This window comes from Rhinoderma darwinii, chromosome 13 (genome assembly GCF_050947455.1).
Source record: "Rhinoderma darwinii isolate aRhiDar2 chromosome 13, aRhiDar2.hap1, whole genome shotgun sequence".
NCBI lineage: Eukaryota > Metazoa > Chordata > Amphibia > Anura > Rhinodermatidae > Rhinoderma > Rhinoderma darwinii.
Window position 1 is genome coordinate 55,305,703 of NC_134699.1, and position 22,978 is coordinate 55,328,680.

Consider the following 22,978-nt stretch of genomic DNA (forward strand, 5'->3'; position numbering starts at 1 on the left):
TTTGCGGACGCAAAACGGACAAACTCTTCTGAATTAGGGTATGTTAACACACAGTGGTTTCAGACGTAATTCGGGCGTTTAACGCCTCGAACTACGCCTGAAAAACGCCCCTAATACGCCTACAAACATCTGCCCATTGCTTTCAATGGGAATTACGATGTTCTGTTCCCACGAACCTTTATTTTACGCGTCGCTGTCGATCTATGGCGCGTAAAATGACGGCTCGTCAAAATAAGTGCATGCCACTTCTTGGGACGTTTTTGGAGCCGTTTTTCATTGACTCCATTGAAAAACAGCTCCAATAACGGCCGTAAAATACGCCACTAAAAACGCGAGTTGCTACAAAAACATCTGAAAATCAGGAGCTGTTTTTACCTGAAAACCGCTCCGTATTTTCAGATGTTTTTGGTCACTGCATGTGAACATACCCTAAGGGTATGTTCACATGCAGTGTTTTCAGGCGTATTTTGGGGCGTTTACACCTCGAAAAACACCTGAAAAAACGGAAGCTGAATGCCTACAAACATCTGCCCATTGAGATCAATGGGAAAAACAGCATTTAGATCATAGGTCTTTTTATGCTGCTATTTTAAAACACGGAGCGTAAAAAGACGCTCCGTAAAAAGAAGTAGCATATAACTTCTTGAGGTGTTTTTTGGAGATGATTTTCCATTGAACACTATGAAAAACGCCTCAAAAGAAGCTCCATATTAAAGCTTCAAAAAACGCCTGAAAATCAGAGGCGTTTTTCGTGGCGTTTTTTACGGCCGTTTTTGGAGTCAATGAAAAACGTCTCAAGAAGTGTCCTACACTTTTGACGAGCCGTCATTTTACGTGCCGTATTTTGACAGCGACGCATAAAATAAAGGCTTGTGGGAACAGAACATCGTAATTCCCATTGAAAGCAATGGGCAGATGTTTGTAGGCGTTTTAGGGGCTCTTTTCAGGCGTAATTCGTGGCTTAAAACGCCTTAATTACGTCTGAAACCACTGCATGTGAACATACCCTAAGGTTTTAAGATCTTCAAATCAACAGCATCACCTTTCTACCGGTTTGCTATGCAATAGGTGAAATCTGCTCAAACGCTGCATCGAAATCTTCGGCAAAATCCGCAGCCGCATTTAATCTGCTGCATGTGAACCCATGCTTGACCGCCACTCCATTCATACTCCACCTCACTGATGTCCTGCAGGTGAGAAGGAATGGGGGACTCAAGACCCTGTTCTAGTGATCAGTCTCCAGCAATCAAACCTTTACCACCTTTCCTGTGGATAGGTTCTAAATGTATTTAGTTGGAAAATTGCCGTGTAAGTTTTATATAATTTATTTTTACTGCGTGAATTAAAAAAAAAAAAAGATTTTCGGCATTGTTTTTTATTGTTTATTATTCAAACCCGTTAGGTTTAGCACTAACCAGTTAAACTAATTCTTCAGGTTATTATGGTCATGTTAGATACCTAATACGTGTGTATTTTTTGTTTTTATGTAAGGTATGGGCAAAAAATTTTTTTTTAATCCAAATATTTACTTTTTTTGTGGACATGGTGGTCCCTAACAGCAAGCTTACAGAACAGACAGCCCTGGGTTACTTTCTAGGTCCCCCTTGCTGACTGCAGAGGGTTCCCCCAATCTCCGATTGCGTCACTGGGTTTCCTGTGACGTGATTGAAGAGGGGAGCTTTCTTCGATCATGCCACTGTCACGGACCTCTCCGATCAAGGGGTTAAACATTTGGAATCGGAGTTTTCTCTGATCCCAACTGTATTCAGAAGATTTCTTTAAGTACAGGAGCTGTTACTAACAGCTCATGCTTAGCGAATGAGCGCTCACTGGAGCGCTCCTAGGCCTTTTCAACACTGACCCTTACATAACGGAGACAAACGGAAACCATTTGCACCGGATCCGTAACCATTGAAATCAATTGTGGTTTCCATTTGGTTTCCATTTGTTTCAGTCAGGGTTCCATCCATGGGTTCCCCTGAAGGAAAACTGAGACAGAATGCCTGAATGGAACCCTGACGCAGATGTGAGTTTTAGGCTCTGTATGCCTCTTTCCTGCCACTTCCTGATCTCTTGGGAAGGGGCAGTTCTCCATCACCTCCTGTAGACTATAATAGTCCACCTTGTAGGGTGGTCTTGTATGGGGAAGTTAGGGAAAGTCCTATTTTCCTGCACATATGAGAACTGCAGAAGAAATTATATGGTACTGGGGACAAATGGTGAAGAAGTTGTCTTAGCAGCAACCAAGCAGCTACTGTCATGGGACATGTGTGGGAGTACAACGGGCCGATTTTTTTCCAAATAGTTACTTTCTCATGGCCGCTTTCTCCCAAAACAGTGCAACATCTGTCCATAGGCTGTTTGTGATATTGTAGCTCAGACCTGTTCACTTCATTGCTGCAGAACTGCATTAGCAGCCACAACCCAGGACCGGTAATGCACAGTTTTTGGAAAAAGCATCCCCATTTTTTTTTAACCCCATTAGCGTTAGAGTGGCATTCCTAAGATCAATGTCCAAGGAGTCCTGGAGTAAATCATTTGACATTTGTCTTACAAAAATATGTTGCTTAGAGATGATAAACTTTTTTTTTTTTTTTTATATTATTATATATTGTAACATAAAGGCAGTATTTAAACAGGTGGGATATATATGGAATATGGATCTCATCTGCCATCATTTTCTATGTTTTGAGAGCTCACATGTACCTTGTCCAAATGTTACCCTGTGTGAACAAGCCCAAACCTCATCAATAACGTCTGCTGAGTGAGACGTTCCACAGTTTATGTAAATAGTAATCTCACTTTAACATTATCCCCCTGATGTGTCTCTTTTTTTTTTTCTTTCCTGGTTTAAAGTATATTTTAGAGCAACTTGTACTTAAGAAAGCAAATATGAAAAGCTATATACAGTCTGTGGACTGTACTGCCTCAGTAATGAGAAATATGCACAGAATGTACCATTATCTATCTTTTCTATCAAGATTAATTTCTCTAACAATATGTCACAAATGATACAATAGACTGCAATAGATTTTTTTTTTTATAAATACTTTTGTGGTCACTTACTTTCATTCCATTCCAAATATTCAGGATCACTATCTTCAGAATAGTCCCCCACAGTTGTATGATCAGTGTTTGTTTTTTTTTATGAACATTACTAGCGGTCATTCGTTTTCATGGTGGATCATCCGTGCCGGACCAGACACTTTATCAGATCTTACGTCCAGACAGAATCTAAGATGATAGAATAGTAACTCGAATTTTTTTGATACCATGTATAGTGTTCTCCATGATCACAATCATTGTTTTTCAGATTATACCAGTTTCTTAATCTGAGTAAAGATGAGTGAATGGATTCTACATGAATCAAATTCGTTACAAATTTTTGCAAATCCAAATCTTTTGGCATTCATCCTGCACAAATCACTCTAAATACTGGCCATCATTTTACAAGATGACAGAGAAAAAGAATCACATGTTCTGGGCTTCCCTATAATGACTTTAAGGCAGCCTTCCCTCTAGCACAGCCAATCATGAGGGGTATAGCTGTGAATCACCGCAGTCATATGAGTCATAGCCACTATAAACAGCCCAACCACGAAATGCTGCTTATTTGTGACTGGTGATACAGATAGGAGAGAGATGACGTCAGACAGACTGAGAGATAGTAAAAATCAGTGTAATGGTAGGGGTAGGGAAACGGACAAGTGAGCCCTAATCTACCCGCCACTCTGTCCCTGCCTACTTGCAACGACCCGCCCTAGGCGACGGGGTACAACTGGGCGGCGGTCCCTACGCTCAGTAAGTGCACGAGACAAACATACAAGGGAATATAAAGCAAAGGGAAAGGGGCAGTTGCCCACGGCAACACCGTGAGCAACAGAGTGGTGAACGAGCCAAGTCAAACCAGGAGAGCACAAGGTACCAAACGCAGGGTCAGTATGGAGCAGGATCAAATAGTAAGAGCTGTAGCTGGGCCAGGAAACCACACGGAAAGAGTCACAAGCAAGGAGGAACAGGAAAGGCAGGTATAAATAGACAGAGGGCGGGAGCTAGCTGAGTCTGGCCAGGCTGCGATAGGCTCTCCCACTCCTAAGCCTGCCAGCCTGAGTGGTGGAAGCTGGAGTCAGTCTCAGAGAGATAGACTCAGGTGAAGACTGATTACCTCTGGAAGTTAACCCCAAAGCTGTGCCTGGCAGATCCTTTACAATCAGACTATAGATAGATAGTGCATTCGTGTCAGTGAGTGTGTTTCATATTGAGAAGAAGAGAATAGATAGTTACTTTTACAATAATTTGATAGACCGATTTTAGAGAGAGATAGGAGTTGGTCAGTGTCCGTGTGTTAGTTAGGCAGACAGCCATTGCTATGAGTGAGTTCTGTTGCAGCTATACAGTTCTTACATTAATTTGTGAATCACCAATCTTCACATCATTCACAAGTCTTCTCCAATAATAATAATCTTCGGGCAGATAGCGCGCCACTGCCTAAGCATTTATACAGCGCCGTTGTACTCCAGTCTGTGTCCAAGTGACAACTATTTTGAAAATGGATTTCAAGTTAAATTTAATTTCTGAGGCTAATAGCATGCCAATTTTGCCTTGTTAGTATAAAAATACCTTTCCTACTCTTTACAGACCCTACAAATGAAACTGCATAAGTTCCCTGAATGAAGTTTAAGCATATCCCTAGTGAAAAATAAAAACGTCACAGTATTCTTGGATCCTCATATACAGTACAATTGTGGCGCCTTTTGCTACAAAGCTTAGCTGTTTGTGCTGAAGACCTTTTTTTCCTCCTAATTCACTAACCGGAAGTTATTGTCATTATTTGCCTTGTTACATATATAGTGGAGTTGCGGAACGGCTATAGTCACTATATCTACAAGCCTGCTAGGTCACATTACGCTTGCCACTTCTCCACCTCTTCTGTTCACTCCTCCACGGATTGAATCTGTGGCGAGTGTAACACCCCGCTCTGCTTAAGCGCCGTTCCCTTGCTCAGGGCTGCCGGAGCTCTGAACTGCTGCAGGCGGAGTTGCATCACTGAGTGGCATCTTTAAAACAGAGGATCCGGCTGCTGTACCTTGCCTGTGAACAAGTCTAGTTACTTATGTTTTGACTCTATCCTTGACTTTAGCCATGTCTTTGGATTCTGCCTTCATCTTGCTCCTTCAGACTTGTCGCATTTTATTTGTAGTTTGACTTCCTAGTTTGTCCCCTACTGTTAAGAACCTGTTAGTATATTTGTGATGAAATGTCTTTTCTCCATGCCTAAATAAAGTCCTCTAGTTGGCCATATGAATGTTGTAATAGTTTGTGCGCCGTTTCTATTTATGAATGTATACATAAAGTGTTGCAATGAGGGTTATAAGCTTGTCTAAAGTGCTACATTTTAAGGTTGTGCTTGAATGATCTGTAAAAGAGAAGGATAAGGCATGTAAGAAGTCCTGAATGTGAGAGTGAGAAGGTGATCAGGGGGAATGACACATTTAGTGTGAAGGTTGCATTTGGGCAGATGTGTAGAGATTAGTGAAATACATCTGATTCCTCAGGTAGACCCAGAACAAAATAGCGGTCAGTGATGATCAATCCTTTCCCCTCACACTAGTCATCGGGGCAGTAGAATCAGACTTTTGCACCCCATACTCTTCTTCCATAACATATTTTGTTAGGCTGAAAAAAGACATGTGCCCATCAACCTATTATTCCACAATGTATAATCTGAGGGAGACAAAACCCCCTGATGCAAAAGCCCAGTGGCATAACGATCGGAGAAGGTGCCACTGCAACTGGGACCAGCGGGCAAAGAGGCTCTCAGGGACCCACTCAGGCTGCCACATCAGGGCCCAGCAATGGTCTACGCCATATACAAGGTCCTGAGGACAGGCAGAATCAAGTATAGGAAGCAACGCAGCACATAAGGTTGTGTGCTGCGTTGCATATAAATTCCCGGCATGCCAGCATCAGGACCTTGTATTTGCTGTGACTTGATGAAGCAGCCTGAGAAGATCTGGGGTGACCCCCTGCGAACAAGAGAAGAGGAGCGGTGAGTTAATTATTATTTTTTATATCCATCAGAGAGGGATCCATTTGGGAGGTATGGGGCCTTGGGTTGGGCAGAATTCCTTCCAAACTCCATTACGGCAATTAGAATAAATCCCTGGATCAACCACCTAAGTACAGTAATGTAGTTTCCATAACTTGTTATATTATTACACAAGTCCTTGAGGCCCCTTTTGAACTCTCTGTGAATTAACAATGACAATTTCCTCTGGTAGAGAGTTCCATAGTCTCACTGCTCTTACAGTAAAGAATCCTCTTCTACATTTGCTTAGAGACCTTCTTTCCTCTAGATGTAGAGAATGTCCCCATGGGTATAAATAGATTATAAGTAAATCTTTGTTTTCACCTCCTAATATATTTATACATCGTTATTCGGTCCACCCTCAGCCGTCTTTTTTTTTTTTCCTTTCCTTAAACTAAAAAAAACATAAGATTGATAATCTTTCTGGGTACTATAGTCCACCCATTCCATTTATTACTTTAGTTGCTAGTCTTTGAACCTGCTTAAGCTCTACTATGTCTTTCTTGTGCACTGGTGCCCAAAATGGTTCTATGTGGTCTGACTAGTGATTTAAAAACTGGTAGAACTTTGTTATGTGCATCTATGCAGCTTTTGATGCACCCCATGATTTAGTATTTCTGCCTTGGCAGCAGCTGCCTGACACTGGTTGCTCCCGTTAAGTTTACTGTAAACTAAAATTCATAAATCCTTTTCCACATCAGATTTACCCAGTGTTTTCCCATTTAGTATGAATTAGTAACATGTATTTTCTTATCCCAAGTGTAAAACCTTACATTTCACCTCATTTGCCACTTCTCTACCCAAGCCTCCAACTTCTCCAGCTCCATTTGTAAAATAATACTGTCCAGATTAGTATCGTCTGCAAAAATTAAAATTATACTGTGAAATCCCTCTACAAGGTCATTAATAAATATCTTAAAAGGAATAGTGCTTAATGCTGACCCTTATGGTACCACACTAGCCATGGTGACCCAATCTGAGTATGTACCATTAATAACCACCCTCTAATTTCTATCACTGAGCCAGTTACTGTCAAGAAGCCCAAAAAATAGACTGCAACTGGTCCAGCAGGGGGGTGAACCCTACTTGTCACCGAGGGATTGGATTTGGGACTATTCCAGGCAGTGGAATCCAAGGTATCCCCCAGTTTTCACCCTATAGCTCCTGTACATGGATGTGGACTTCGCTGTGGTGGAACCCCAGGTCCCTACACTCGGAGCAGCATCCCTTGGTGATGACTGACGTAATTAGAAGCAGAGTTGTCTGAAGAGCTAAAATATCAGGGCAGGCTGCGGAGATTCGTTACAGTTAATGTAGCAGTAGGTCAGGGCAGGCAGTAGAGATTAGTCACGGTAAACGTAGCTGAAGGTCATGCCGGGCATAGATGGTCAAATACAGGCTGAGTTTGGTACAGAGGAATATCAAATACAAGACAGCAGGGAAGACTTTGGAACACAATGGAGCTAAAATGCTCTTGCAATGAGTACCAGAGCAGGGAGGTCTTTTATAGGGAGACAGGTGATGGATTTGACGCAGTGGAGCGCGTCGGCAGCTAGAGCGGCCACCAGACCTTGAGCAGCGAGGAGAGGAGTGACACCGGCAGGTGTGTAATTATAGAGTTCAGCGGTGGGGAGCAGAGGCTGCTAAAATTATTTAACTAGTTACACACGTTTTCCCCTAACAATGTCTCCTGCCAATTTGAACTTGAGGAGTGTAGGTAGTAGAAATTTGTTTTTCTTCGGAATGCATAAATATCTTAAATATAGTATTATAAAATAAGATTCTAATATTAGCAGCTCTGGGGTTGCAGCATACATTAGTTTTTAGCTTCCCAAGCTACAGTAAAAGTTCTGCTTATATGATGCTGAACCAACAGTCCTTATTTTTCTTGCACCTGTATATAAGAAATCATATCTGCTTGCTGACTCGCCCAATGCTACCACCCCATGCTGCTATTGACATTCAAAGTTGTTTCTCATACATTGTGTGAAAATTCATATATTATTTATATTTTGAGCAAGTCTTGCTTTCATAGGCACAAAAAAAGGGAATACTGAATCCATGAGAAAAAACATTGTCATGCTCTATCACATGCCGCATCAAGGAAGCATCATATGGCAAGATAAGAGTACCATATTATAACTTCCATATTATAGTCAATATTAAGGATTTTATTTCACGCCACAAAAGGTTATTAATGACGATGTAAATGATATTTGAAAGTGTTCATTTTTGCTGAGCCTTGGGTGCTCACGACCCTGTCGCCAGTTCACGGTTTGTCATTTTTTGGACAACTTTTGGTAGGTGTAAAGCACTACATACTGGAAACACCCCACAATACCTGCCATTTTGGAGACGCTCTGACCTAGCCATGACAATTTAGGCCTTGCCCAAAGAAACTTGAATATAGGATCACTCCTTACTGAAGGCGCTCCTGCACAAGCATTTGAAGTCGGCCACGTCCCCATTAAAGACGTGTAGTGAAACCGCATATGTCTCTCTAAATGGATCTGGAAGCTACGCATTTCGACCTAATACTTAGATCTTCATCAGGCTTATAGGCCTAGGTTGAAACGCGTAGCTTCCAGATCCATTTATAGAGACATATGCTGTTTCACTACACATGTCTTTTTTAAGCAATAAAACTGTTTTATACTTCATCCATTTAGAGGCCCTTCCATTATTGGGGACGTGGCCGACTTTCAACGCTTGTGCAGGAGCGCCTTCAGCAACGAGTTATGTTTTTTTCAAGTTTCTTTGGACTGTTTTCCCACATCGGATCCCGCTGATTTTTCAGCCACCGGTGCACATTCCGAAGGCCAGCAGACGGGGCAATCAAAGGTGTTTTAGGTAGTACACTCACCTTCTGTGGTTGTGCAAGAATGTCGGCACAACACGATCATCTAGCGTGTGGAGACCTTACGCTCCATACATGGGAAATCTGTTTTTGAATCTACAGTATCATCATAGAGTACTCTGTGTATCTCTTTTTTTCCCCCCCCGTATCCTTCCCCAGTTTGGCCCTTGTGAAAGTTGCTGAGATCCTTACATTTGCCCATTTTTCAACTTCAAGAGCTGTCTTCCTTGGCCTTAATATTGTAGCTAAAAGCGTCAAAGACTTCAGATTTTACCACCCATGTCTAGTTATCTTCAAAGTCTGTAGACAATGAAATGCTTGTTCTGGATCGTCAAGCATCAAACCTTCCATTGGCTCTCTATCATAAACTTTATATGAAAGATTTGGCAGTCAATCCGGACTATTTCACAGCCAGAAGTAATTTGTGCAGACAAACCATAAAAACTTGGAATATGGTGTCAATAATTTATTTATACCATTAATATCAAGTTTCAAAGCATTCTGAAAATGGATATAGTTTATTATTTATTTATTTTTATTATTTTCTTTTTTGGGGGGGGGGTTTATTTAAACTATTAGTCTGTCCAAAATTAAAGGAAAAAATTATTGGACAGAGTTTCTTGATCAGTGAGAATAGCTTCAAACGTAGATTCATCCTTAGTGATCCTACACTTGTATATATGGCAATTGAGTGGGAATCATATCTACGATCATGAGTGGAATCGATCTAATAATATCAGTTGTATTCTGCATCCATACGCAGAATACAGGCTTCCGTTTATGACTATTTAAATTCTGATGTTAGGTTCAAGCTTTTTTTCAAGCAGTAAAATGCATTTTGTATATCTTGGGTACAAAGGTCTAGACTGTTTGCACCCTACACTCCATTTGTATTTATAACTAGATTTACATGTTAATATTTAAAAAAAATATATAATAATCCGATCCTCCTGGTACTAAAGAAAAACAAAATCTGTGACAGATTTTGGTAGAATTATTTGGAAAACACGATTTCTTACGTTCCTCCCAAGTGTATAATTCAAAGGCCAGAGTAAAAACAATAAAAGATAAAGTGAACGCTACAATCAGTGAAGGGATAAAGTTTTTTTCCCCTATTTCATTCCCCTTAAATATAAAAAAAAAATCCTGAAATATTCCAGCTTTCAGACCCTGTATACATCACATTTTTGTGTACGTAGGGAAAGCTCCCGACATATATGCTAAACGTGTCCATAGGGCTACATTGTCAGAGGCCAAAAGAGTGCCCTTTTAGCCCCCATCTGGGCAGTATAGGTTATTATACCCCCAGAAAAATTATGGAGTTGCGTTGAAGATGGTTATTTTATCCGGTAGAGTAAAAAAAAAATAAGGTATATGTTAAACGTATACTTTTTTAAACCTGATAGCCAATGGGAGACGTTTGCCACTGTAGGTCATCTGTAGCAGACATTTGTTAAACGGATAGAACATGAGTTTTATTAATAGATTTTCTTAAACCAATGTAATTTAGGCCTATGAGTGACGGATGCCTTAAATGGAATCCTAAGAGTGGCATCCATCACCCATAGGCTATAATTGTATCTGTTTAACGTATACGTACATCATGAAAAGGGTCATAAGCGTTCATGACGTATCCGCTAAACGGATACCATTATAGCTTATGGGTGACCGATGTCAGGCATCCATCACCGCCTACGTTTAACGTATATATGTCCAGACATTTTTCTTGGTACGTAGCCTCATACAAACTTCTGAATAAGCTGAAAAATATCCTGTTTTGTAGAGATCACTTTTCAGCATTCATCTCCTTATTATCAGAGGGCACAATTACAATGAAAACTAACACCACTATATGGCAAGTTGCACGTGACCAAATTCCACTCGGGCCGTTTTTCACGGCATCCGAGTGCACCCAATAGTTTTCACCGACCCATTCACTTTAGTGGGGGAATTGGGTCCGTGAAAACGGACCAGACTCTCCGATCCGTGGAAAGATAGGACATGTTCTATCTTTCCACGGATCACGGACGGGACTCGGACGGCACACACGGTAATGTGCATTAGTGCTTATAACGCTGGAGGCAGATCACAAAAGATCACATTATGGTAGATTTTTTTTATATGAGCCGCACATTTCGGGTTCTGCAAAAGGATCTTTATTTGATTCAAATCAGGATTTTAACGAAGCCAACACAAAAATGTTGTTTCGCCTCAGCCATAGACATTGTATTTTGAGTCAATATTTTGTTGAATAAATTAGGCGGACATGCATGTTTATGAATGCATTTGAATAATGTCATCTCTTGATTATTTGCAGTTGTCAGTCTGGAAACTAGATCTATGCACCTGAATTCTCTGGTGGAAGAAGCCCAGATGAGGATGAATGAATTATCTGCAAAAATGCAGAATGAAGGGTTGGGAGTAGACAGTACTGACAAAGAAAAGCAGCTGAAATCCTGGGAATGGAGATATCGTCTATATAAGAGGATGAAGACTGGTTATGAATATGCACGTAAGTATTTTTTATTATTAAAAAAAAAGTCAATCCATATAAACCAGACTAGTAAATAAACATGCACAATATTGCTCACAGATATAGTAAATCTCAAAAATGGCGCATATCCGTTTCAGTGCATTTATTTTAATCCATGCTTAAATTATTCTTATTACTCAACTATATCTGTATTGCTAAATTCCACAATATCCAGATCTAAAAAGGTAATAATACTCAACGCTTGTTAATAAAAAAAAATTTTTTTATATTTGCTTAATTTATTTGTAAACCTATAAACGTTACCAAAGACAATCTAAAAACCCCATACAAGAGGATGAAGTACTCATACAGTCCACTGAATTCATCAAGATGACTATATTCACATACATTCCGCTAAATTCATAGAGATGACTATATTCGCTACCAAGTATCCACTCAGGTGGTCAATATACAACTTTAGAGCATAGTAAAGCGCATCTGTGCAACACTAGTATCAAAACGTGTAATAAAAATACTAGGCGTATCGTTAAACCTGGTTCTGTATCTAGAATAGAACTCTGGACTTAGTCTAAATAAGAAATTTGGTACTGTACCGGATGTCGACATGATCCAGGGGTGGGAGATGTCACCCCAAATGACACTTCAACGTGTGGTTCGCAACCTTCGTCATGAGGTGAATAAAGCTAAACTATATTTAAATATTATCATTAAAGAGGTTTTCCCATCAGAGACATTTATGACATATCCCCAGTATATGCCATAAATGTCAAATAAATGTGGGTCCTACTTCTGGGACCCGCACCTATCTCTAGAATGGGGCCCCCTAAAACTCTGTTCTACCTTTCTCGGCTCCCGCTACCTCCCAGGCCACTTCCTGATTACATGGTCGGAAATTACGAAAACAGCATAGCTCATGTGCTGCGCTGTTTCCATAGCTGCCATTCACTTTTATCGGAGTTACAGAAAAAGCGTAGCTACGCTGTTTTCCTGACTGCATGGTCGGAGATTGTCAAGTGGATCGGTAGGCAGCGGGAACCAAGAAAGGTAGAACGCGGTCTAGGGGGTCTATCTGACATTTATGGCATATCCTGTGGATATGCCATAATTGTCCCTGATGGGCAAACCCCTTTTAATTAGTGGCGTCCAATGGTGCATGTAGCATCCAATTTCCGGCTCGCACAAACCATCTGCGTCACCAGCGTGATACTCGAAGGCAACAATGCCCATGGAAGTACTTTCGCCAGAATAGTGACAACTTCCAGTCTTGCGCCAAGTCTGTTCACAGGAGCGCATGCGCCCCACGCCAACACACTTTCGAGCTTGGACAAACTAAGTAATGTAAGATACAGAAACAATGGGAGGGTTCCTCCAGCTCACCTTATCACAGATGTGTAGTATCATTCGCGCAACAAGTTACAGTGCAAAATCTAGAATAAATTATATCTCATATAATCATAATACACAATATAGCAAAAACCATATTTTTCTCAATGAACACAGCCAAATCTTTCTCTAATAATATCTCCCACTGAACTAGTAATTTTTATACTCCCATTACGCACACTCATATTTGTTTTTAACCAGTTAATACTTCCGGTACGAGATAATAACAAAGAACGAAATTTTCACAATATTCTTCTATAAATATCGCAAACTCTAGCGACATTTTAGATACATAGTTAATAACATCTTTATAGATTCACATAATAACTGAAAGGAAAGAATAAAAACTACTGACTCGAAGAATAGGTGATAAAGATCATATTCACCTGTTCGATGAAAATTTCTGCTCGTGATACAGGAAATGACTTGCGTTCCAGGGAATTCCTAGGAGTTCCCCATTTGAACCGCAATCAACTGTTACTAAAAATAGACCGGATATAAATTCTTAGACTGCGAGCGAGACAGACTAAAAGCCATGACTAAGGACGCAGTAGGCGTCAGAAACGCGTAGGCACCGCTCACACTGCCATAATCCCTCCATTGTACTCTGGGAATACCCGCAATCACCGCATTTGTTTTTACTATTTTGTCAATAAAACTTGGAAGTAGCTTCTTATTTTAAACAGACCCAAAAGGACTGGATTCAATTTCTGCCTTTCTTCTAATGTAAGATACATCAGACACATATTATCCTTATTACTTAAACGAGAGACTACACCCACGCACCAGGTAAAATATCAAACCTCACAGGTAGTAGACTGAGTGATGGATGGCAGCGAAAGCGGGAGGCCGTCGCCAAGGCAACATATCCCACAGCAATAAAATAATTACAGGTGCAACCATAGAGACAAGCGTCCCACAAAAGCCACCAAAGCTTCAAATTGTAATATACATCTAAAATACTATAAATAGTGATACGTTTTCAACATACAGTAAACCACTACAATTCAACCCATAGTAATGATCGCTTCATGCAAAATACACTCCACTATTTTTTATTCATATCATCCTATTTAATAATTCTATAAGTAACATATTCACAAAGTGAAAATATAAAATACAAAAAATTGACAAAAGAAAAATAATGTGCATGGTGATCCAATCAAAGTACATAAAAAGAAAAGGCCTAACGCATCATGCACACGACCGTGTGTGCCATCCGAGCCCCATCAGTGATCCGAGGAAAGATAGAACATGTACTATCTTTCCTCGGATCGGAAACTCGGACCATTTTTCACAAACCCGATTCACCCGCTAAATTGAATGGGTCCATGAAGACTATCGGGTGCCACTCGGATGCCGTCAAAAACGGCCCGAGTGGCACAACGGTCGTGGGCAAGAGACTATAGACAATAAATAAATGAAAAACTGAAGCAGGAGACCAACCCAACCCTACCCTATGGCCAGTGCAGCCATGGGGAACAGTGTCCCACGTAGGTCTCCACCACTATCTATGGTGGGTCTTTGATATTCTGACGTTTCTCATTTCAATCATCCCTCCCAGTCATCAATTCTTACAAAGAAAATCCTACAGTGAGCTACCAAAGAACGTGAATTAAAACCATGAAGAATAATCCAAAATGAAAAACAGTACCCCAGTATTTTTTTTAGGAAAGATGCAAAACCCTATCATTCCTTCAACTACTTGGGAGACCTAGTGTCAAGTATTACAATCCAGTCCATATCTTTACACAATAAAGGTGTTACCACTGTTATTCCAAGTACAACTTCATTGCTACATTCGTTTTGAGGAATAAAAGTTTTACTATTCTTCTGAAACATTTTAATTAAATTACAGGAATAGGCATCTAGGATTTCCTCCTGATTTATTTTTCTTCTTAAAGGTGTATCTTCTAAGACTTCTGTTCCTCCATGACGCTGGCTGGGAATACCTACCGCTCACAGTATATAGCAAGTTAGTGTTTATTGTGGTGGACCTCATGCTAGTGATTGGTAGATAGGTATTCGCTTTATGAGAGGAAGATGCTTAAACCTGCCGTAATGTTCAGAGACGAAGAAGAGAATGTAACCGCGTGTGACTCTTTTTACCCCCCTGATGTCACCCTATTAGTGACAACCTTTTCGAGAGTGAATCTAAGAGAAGAGTGGGTCACTTATTGGTATTAATAATTGAGAGCATTAAGTGCATGGCGCTCAGGATTATACCTTTAATGGGGCAAATCAACTGAAGTTTTTCTTTACCTGAGCTAAGCAAGAATGTTCCCTTTCTTCGTAATAAAATTGCTATATACTTTGCTATTATTAATACGCAGTACATTCGTGTTGTGTATAGTTTGCTAGGACTTCATCATGCCATTATGCCCACCTTTTCCACTCCATGGTTTTCTTTAAGGAGATGCAATGATGATTTTCAATAGTTCTGTGACGCTATGCAAGCACGGGAGTGTAAAGGACTTTTAACCTCTTTCTTGACCACCCTTTTTGTTTTGCCATAGAAACAGCATGCAAAACCTGGGCTACCAGGCGGTTATAGACTGAGAAGTGTGAGAAGTATAGTACTAATCGATATTGTGATTATTTTTGGGTAATGAAGTAGAATATAGCTGATGGACTGTTGAACTGTGCACAGTGGGCAAAAGTTTTTTTAAGAGATGCTATCCTGTAGTATTACAATGAAAATAAATATATAGCAGTATATTGGCATATGTTTATTACAGCAGGTTTTGTCAAAATAATTTATTTGACTTCTGTGATAAGTTCTAGATTGTATCTGTAACTTTGCTTTTTTTTCCCCAAAGCATTTGATACTTTTCCAACAAGAAGGTTGGTGCATAAAATGAGTACACAATGGCTGGGGGACAATGTATGTAACTGTGAAGATATCCAGTTGATAAATAGATAATAAAAAAAACATCCCCTGTCATATTGCACCAGCCACAGGTTCAGTTCCCAGAAACCCCGCCAAATATCTGATTTTGTCATTGGGTGTGTTCTCTGACCAGACTTTCCCATACAGCAGCTGCTCCAGGTAAAATGTAGTATTACATGGTGGCCATTGATACGAATGGCCGTCAATGTTCTACATAGCTGGCACAAGTTTGGCAGAACAGATTTCTAGCTCATAGAGTGCTTCCGAGCGTGGGACACCCGCTACATGACCTTCACATGCCCTAATAGGGCAAATGGAAAGGGTTGTCTTGATGAGACAACACCTTTAATGGCACACATTCAGATTGGGTCATGGCTATAAGAAGGGTATCACAAGGGCAGATATAAATATATATATATATATATATATATATATATATATATATATATATATATATATATATTATTATTATTAATGACCTTGTAAAGGGCTTATGGAGAAAATTTCACTATTAGCAGATGATACCAACCTGTATAAAGTAAGATGGATTTGAGAAGGTTTTTACACTATCATAGAAGGGGTTTCTTTTCTGTAAGAGCAGTGAGACTAGGGAGCTTTACTCCACATGGTCTGGGTGCATTTCTTAAAATAAATAATATTAAAAATGATGTGTAATAGATTGCTGAAAATAGAGAGTTAATTTTTTTTAGTAGGAAGGAAAAATGGAGACTTTGATATAATTTCCTTCGACTCACAATGGTACATGCACATGTGCTAGGACATATAACATTGGTTCACCACAGATCCGGCGGTACTTTTACCACTGGGTAGCCGAAGATCATGTACTGTACTAGCTGTCAAATTCAATACTGACCACCATTGCCACTGGCTAGAGAAAAAACATTCTCTCCACTAGTTTCTCAATTATTTTTTGGGGGATTTTTTTTTTTTTTTCATTATCCACTAAAAACTAGTCCTATATAACTTATTACCTCCTAGTTATAAATCACTGGGGTATAATTAATCTTTACACTTTGATATAATAAAATAGACATCGGATATAATTATTAACTCATAAGGTACAAGACATAGTAATGGTAAATTCACCTGACAGAAAATCATTTCGAGGTTCTGTATAAATGGGGCGTGGGACCTAAGAATCCTTTCCTCTGGTAGGCCAAAGGAAACCCAATCCGGCACTGTACAATCTAATTTCCCAATCTCAGACACGCACGACTATTTATTTAGATTTTTTTTTGCATTTTTCGAGGAAATCTGAGTATTTGGTAGAATGCCCAGCAAACACAGGGATATCATTCCAACCCCATGCAGATATTGCATGTTATTTGTGTAGTGAACGGCCACAGGTTCTTTAAATTATATTTAGAGAACTTCTCGTTTATTGATCTGAATGTTTGTCCCTTTTTCGTAACGATTTCCTTTAGAATTTAAACCTGCTTGCTTGTTTTTTTTTCTTTGAATTTTTTTTTTTCAATTGGCCGAATAGCATGATATTTTTTTTCTTTACGAATGATGAAATATACAGTATGCATTATCCTGTGATACACAGTAGCAGTATTTGAAACGTTGCCAGTATTGAGACACACAGTACATGGAGGGTCAATGCAATCATCCAGTTTCTGAAATATTCATTGCTTTATGAATACATTGCAAGTTCCATTTGTCCCGAATGTAAAGTGTCTCAGAGTCGACTAATTAGTGGTGGGTGAGAGGCGCTCTTCAGAAAGCACACTGTGTCCTGTCTCTTTGGGTGGTCCTTCCTGGCAGTAGATGGAGCCTGTCTCTAACTTTTCCCGAGCAGGCTATGGCTTGGGAAGGTTAAAACGGAACAGGCTCCTCAGTGATTCAATTGAGTGAGTGGCTCGTCCATTTTCTCAGCTGCTCAAACAAGCTTTCTTTTCTTTCCTCTTTCTTCCACAATGATCTGTCTACCATGTTTCCAACTGGCACATCGTTGTAGCACCCTCTCTCTTCTCCCCTCAAGTTTGGTGATGACGTCTTCTGTCCCACTCCAGACCGCTATCACTCTCACTCATAGTTCTGGTTACAGTAGATTGCTCTATTGGCTTGTAAACAGGGCAGACCTGTGTTACAGGAAATTCTTTGAATAGATGAATTATGTGTGCTTTACAGATTTAATACATGGCTTAGTAATTTCTATAAAGTTACAGTATGTCTTTAAAATGCCTTTTTCATATTTTTAACAAATTTTTAAAATTTCCTCCAGGATACCATTGCATTATTACTGATACTTAAATCAATATATAGACTTATATAGAATATATAATAAATCACATTTATAACTCCGATCTGGGCACAAATTGTATTTATTCACGTTATTTGGATATAGCACCAATATATTCTGTAGTGATATGAATATGGTAAGTTCAATACTTTCCCATCCTTTCGTGAAGCTTACAATTATATTTTTCGAGCACACACATTCCTAGGACCAATTTTACAGAGCGAACTAAGGTATTAGATGTTTTTTTTAGATTGCTGGGGAGGGGGGCACTTACAAAACCATATGGAGAACAAACAATGCCTTGTCAGATTGGAACCCATGTCCCCAATGATAGAAAACACTAAGCCACTTGTCATACAGACTTTTATAAAACCACAGGCATCACAAAATTACTGCTATACAGATACAGCTAAATTTGTCTCTTAGCTCTCTGAGTCTATAGATTGGGAAAACCCTTGCACATAACATAAAGTACGATTATCTTCAGGTAACACATGACGATACCACATTGAGTTGTACCAAGTGACAAATTCATCCCTGTTAGGTTATTTAGGTGACCGTTTAGTACTCATCTCCAAATATGTTTTCAGCGTCTTCATATTTGGACACTAAAGGTCCTATTACACGGACCAATGATCAGGAAAACGCTCGTTCATCGGCTGATCTGCTCTTTTATGCAATATTATCGTTGTGGGCAGCACATCTAACTGTGTAAACAGGGGATGTGCTGCCGACATGATGAAAATGTAAGGGGACGAGCGATCGAAGTAACAATCTCTCATCCCTATACATAAGCAATCATTGCTCCGTATGAAAGGAGAAAATGAGTGCCGATCACGAGCTGTCTCGTTGATCAGCGCTCGCTTACACGGCCCATGTCAGGCCATATAAGAGGATGCTTGGCCTCCACAGAACATGCCTAGAAAATCACCCATCTATTGCATCTTACAGGATTTATAACATATGGCAGATATTTTAGCATGCTTGAATTTTGAATAGTGTGCTATTCCCTGTGATCAATAGCTTAAAAAGCACATATAGCCTTCAAATAAATTTAATGGGTACTGCATAAGTTCTAGTAGAATTACATCCAAAAATAGACTATAGATTTTAAAGTTATATGCTATCCCAAGCATCATTTGTACATAGTTTTACAATCCTGTATATAGGAACATGCAGATAAGACAGTTTGTCTTCTAAGCATGGCCACAATGCAGCAGGAAATACTGTGATGTAATCGATGACATCAGATTTATATGGTATTTTGGGCTTTTACTGACAAGGAACTGATTGTTTCAGTTCCCTGTCACAGTAGGAAAAAAAAGTTGCATTAAACAGGGCATGTAAGTTAACAAACAAATTAAATAAGGACCACTCCATTAGCCCCCTTAATGGGTAGTCTCGCAAAGTCAATCCCTTTATAAATCTGATCGACGTGGGGTCTGGCTTGTCTAACTCCCAGCTGTAAGAAGTTGCTTCTAAACATACTTGTAGTATTACATGCTGGACATTTAAGTGGATGGAAAACCATGTAATACATAAACGGGCCGGTTCCCCCAGAGCAGGAGCCGTTCTTTATGAGACTTCCCGAAACCTTTACATGCAGTCTCAACATAACACGTGAGTGTACCCAATTCTAAAGTAGTAGTGTCTAAGGCCCCATGCACACGACCATACTTTTGATCCGTAATTACGAATGAAATTGCGGACCCATTAATTTCTATTTACCACGGACACGGATATACATTCCGTATAAATTTTTCGCATATGTGTCCGTGCGGTAGGAATAATCTGCAAAATATAGAACATGTCCTACTCTTGCCCGCAATTGCGTCACGGACTCAGCCATAGAAGTCTATGCGCGCTTCCGCAATTGCGGACACTATGTATTCGTAGCAGTTGCATCCATATTTGCAGACAGTAAAAACCCTCACGGTCGTGTGCATGAGGCATTAGGGAGGCAACTGAGGCCTTAGGTACTCAGATGTGACTACATGGTGTAAATTACAAACTGATATAACTTCTTGTACCCATTACATTAGCACAACTTAAAGAAGCTCTGTCACCAGTTTATAACTTGCCTATCTCCTACATAATCTAATAGGCGCTTTGATGTAGATAACTGTATTTTGTTTTGTTTTTTTTATACTTTTATAATTGAGCAAGTCATGAACATTTTTCGATTTATTCAAAGTTTCTCTAAATGCCCAACTGTGCGTTTTTTTCTATTCACCAAGTGGGCGTTGTATAGAAAAGTGTATGACACTGACCAATCAGCGTCATACACTTTAATTCATTCCAGCCCAGCTTAATTCACAGCACAGCATGATCTCACGGGATCACGCTATGACATCACTTCCTCCCACAGGTCCTTCACCGGAGCAACGGAAGACTGAACGGACATCGCCTCCAGCCGCTGCAGATTCGGATAAAGATCCTGACACGGCTGGAGGTGATGTCTGTTAAGTCTTCCGTCGCTCCGGTGAAGGACCTGCGGGAGAAAGTGACGTCACAGCATGATCTCACGAGATCACGCTGTGCAGTGAATCAAGCTGGGCTGGAATGATGCTGATTGGTAGTTATCTACATCAAAGTGCCTATTAGATTAGGTAGGAGATAGGCAAGTTGTAAACTGGTGACAGAGCCTCTTTAAGTAAGCATAGTATTAACTCCTATCAGATGAGTTGATAGGCAGGTACAATCTGTTTTCTCTGATCCATAGCACTATATAGATAGATAGATAGATAGATAGATAGATGGATCTATCCATAGAGGTCACGTTGTCGTGGCAGGTGGGCTCACACAATTTGATCAAAATGTGCGCTAAGAACCTCCCTATTGTAAGTAGATTTAGCAGTAATGCATATTTATTTATATTTAGTGGCTTAGGTGGCATTAGTTTTCGCAGTGTGCGGCCGCCGTTTTCTTGTGTGCTATATATATATATAATATATATATATTGTTGTACTGAAAGTCTTATATTTACAGAGAGGTGTGCTATGACATGGAAACATTCTACTTAATATAGGCTTTAAACCTTTATTTGCCAAGTATTAGATGCTCACTCTATCAATCACTTCTGTAGCAACTCAGTTTGAGACAATGAAAGGCTATGCATGCTTTCAGCTCCTCTTGTTTAGTTAAGATTTATAGAGCCGAGTTCTGAAGATTCTGTTACTTTTTTTCAGGAGCCCCCGAGGTGCCGACCAATGTCTGCCTCATGATAACAAGCAGCACATCCCTCACTGTCACCTTCCAGGAGCCTCTGAGTGTCAATTCAGCTGTTGTGACCAAATACAAAGGTACGACTGAAGATTCGTTTTTCTACTTTTCTTTGTTCTGTATTTGTTTTTTGTCGTTCTTTCTCAAGGCCCATTTTGAACTGGACACAAGAATTTATTTACTTTATAGGAAAACTTCAGGTCAATGTATTGGTTTCTTATGAGATGAAAAATGTTTGTCTCCTTAGGTAATAAGGGGCAAAAAGGTGATTGCAAAGATGGGTGAACTTATGGTTTATATTACACCTGTCACAAAGCGTTAAATTTCGACACACAGAGCATTATTGGTAGACACAAAATAACAAGTATGATCAATCACTATATAATGTATGTATATATGTGTGTGTGTGTGTGTGTGTGTGTGTGTATATATATACATACATACATACATACATACATACATACATACATACATACATACATACATACATACATACATACATACAATGCATATGGAGCCCTTTAACCCTTTTTCTCCTCAGCCATTTTTTGGATTTTCACTTTGTTTTTTCTCCCCACCTTCCAAAAGTTATAATTGTTTTATCTTTCCGTCTATATAGCCGTATGAGGGATTGTTTTTTGCGGGACACGTTATAGTTTTTCATGGCACCATTTATTGTACCACCTAATGTACTGGGAAGCTGAGAACAATTTATTTTCTGGGTGAAATGGGCAAAAAACAGCGATTACGTCATTTTGGTGGGGTTTTGTTGTTACGGCGTCCATCAGGCGGTAAAAACTACATATTCACCTTATTCTACAGGTTTATACGATTACGGCGATACTAAATTTATATGTTTTGTTTTCTTTTTTACCACTTTTAAAAAAAATAAAACTATTTGCTAAATTAAAAAAAAATCTTTTGTCTCGCCATATTCTGAGAGCCGTAACTTTTATTTTCCCATCAATTTAGCAATGTGAAGGCTTAAATTTTGCAGGGCGAGCCGTAGTCTTCACCGATACCTTTTTGGGGTATATGCAACTTTTTAATCACTTTTTATGTAATTTTTTTGGAGCGCTAAGGTGACCAAAAAAAGGGCTATTTGCTTGTTTTATATATATATATATATATATATATATATATATATATTTTATTTTAATTTTTTTTGTTTTTTTTACGCCATTCACTGAGCAGGTTAAACACTATATTGTGATAGTTTGGACTTTTACGGACGCGGCGATACCAGTTATGTAAACTTTTTATATATATATATATATATCACACAGAGAGAGAAAAAAAAATAATTCAGCACTCCGGTGTGAAGAAAATGGTGGTTTATTCAATCCCAATACAAAAGCTTTTGTATTGGGATTGAATAAACCACCATTTTCTTCACACCGGAATGCTGAAATTTTTTTCTCTCTCTGTGTTTTACATTTTTGTCCGAGGATCGGGACACTTTGCTGGGCACCCGTTCATATGGTCTTTTGTGAGTGCTGCTGCTTTCTCATATATATATATATATATATATATATATATATATATATATATATATATATATATATATATATAGTGAAAAGCTTCTTTTTTTTTGAGCTTTTAATACTTTTCTTTTTGGAACATAAAAAAAACTAGCTTTTTTTTATTACTATTTTATTACTCCCCCCTAAGGGACTTGAAGAAGCGATCGTTGGATCAGTTGCATGATATACTGCAATATTAATGTATTGCAGTATATCGTGATTCTGCCAGAGGCAGAGCTTCAAAAGAGTACAAAA

General features: G+C 39.3%; 1 protein-coding gene across 1 annotated transcript in view; it reads left to right on the plus strand.

The window, feature by feature from the left end:
* Nucleotides 1-22,978, plus strand: part of ANKFN1 (ankyrin repeat and fibronectin type III domain containing 1) — a 278,523-nt gene that overhangs the window by 85,787 nt on the left and 169,758 nt on the right. The window contains exons 3-4 of the mRNA XM_075846863.1: nt 11,263-11,457; nt 21,167-21,280. Of these exons, the coding sequence (XP_075702978.1) occupies nt 11,263-11,457; nt 21,167-21,280 (309 nt within the window). The remainder of the gene's footprint in view (nt 1-11,262; nt 11,458-21,166; nt 21,281-22,978) is intronic.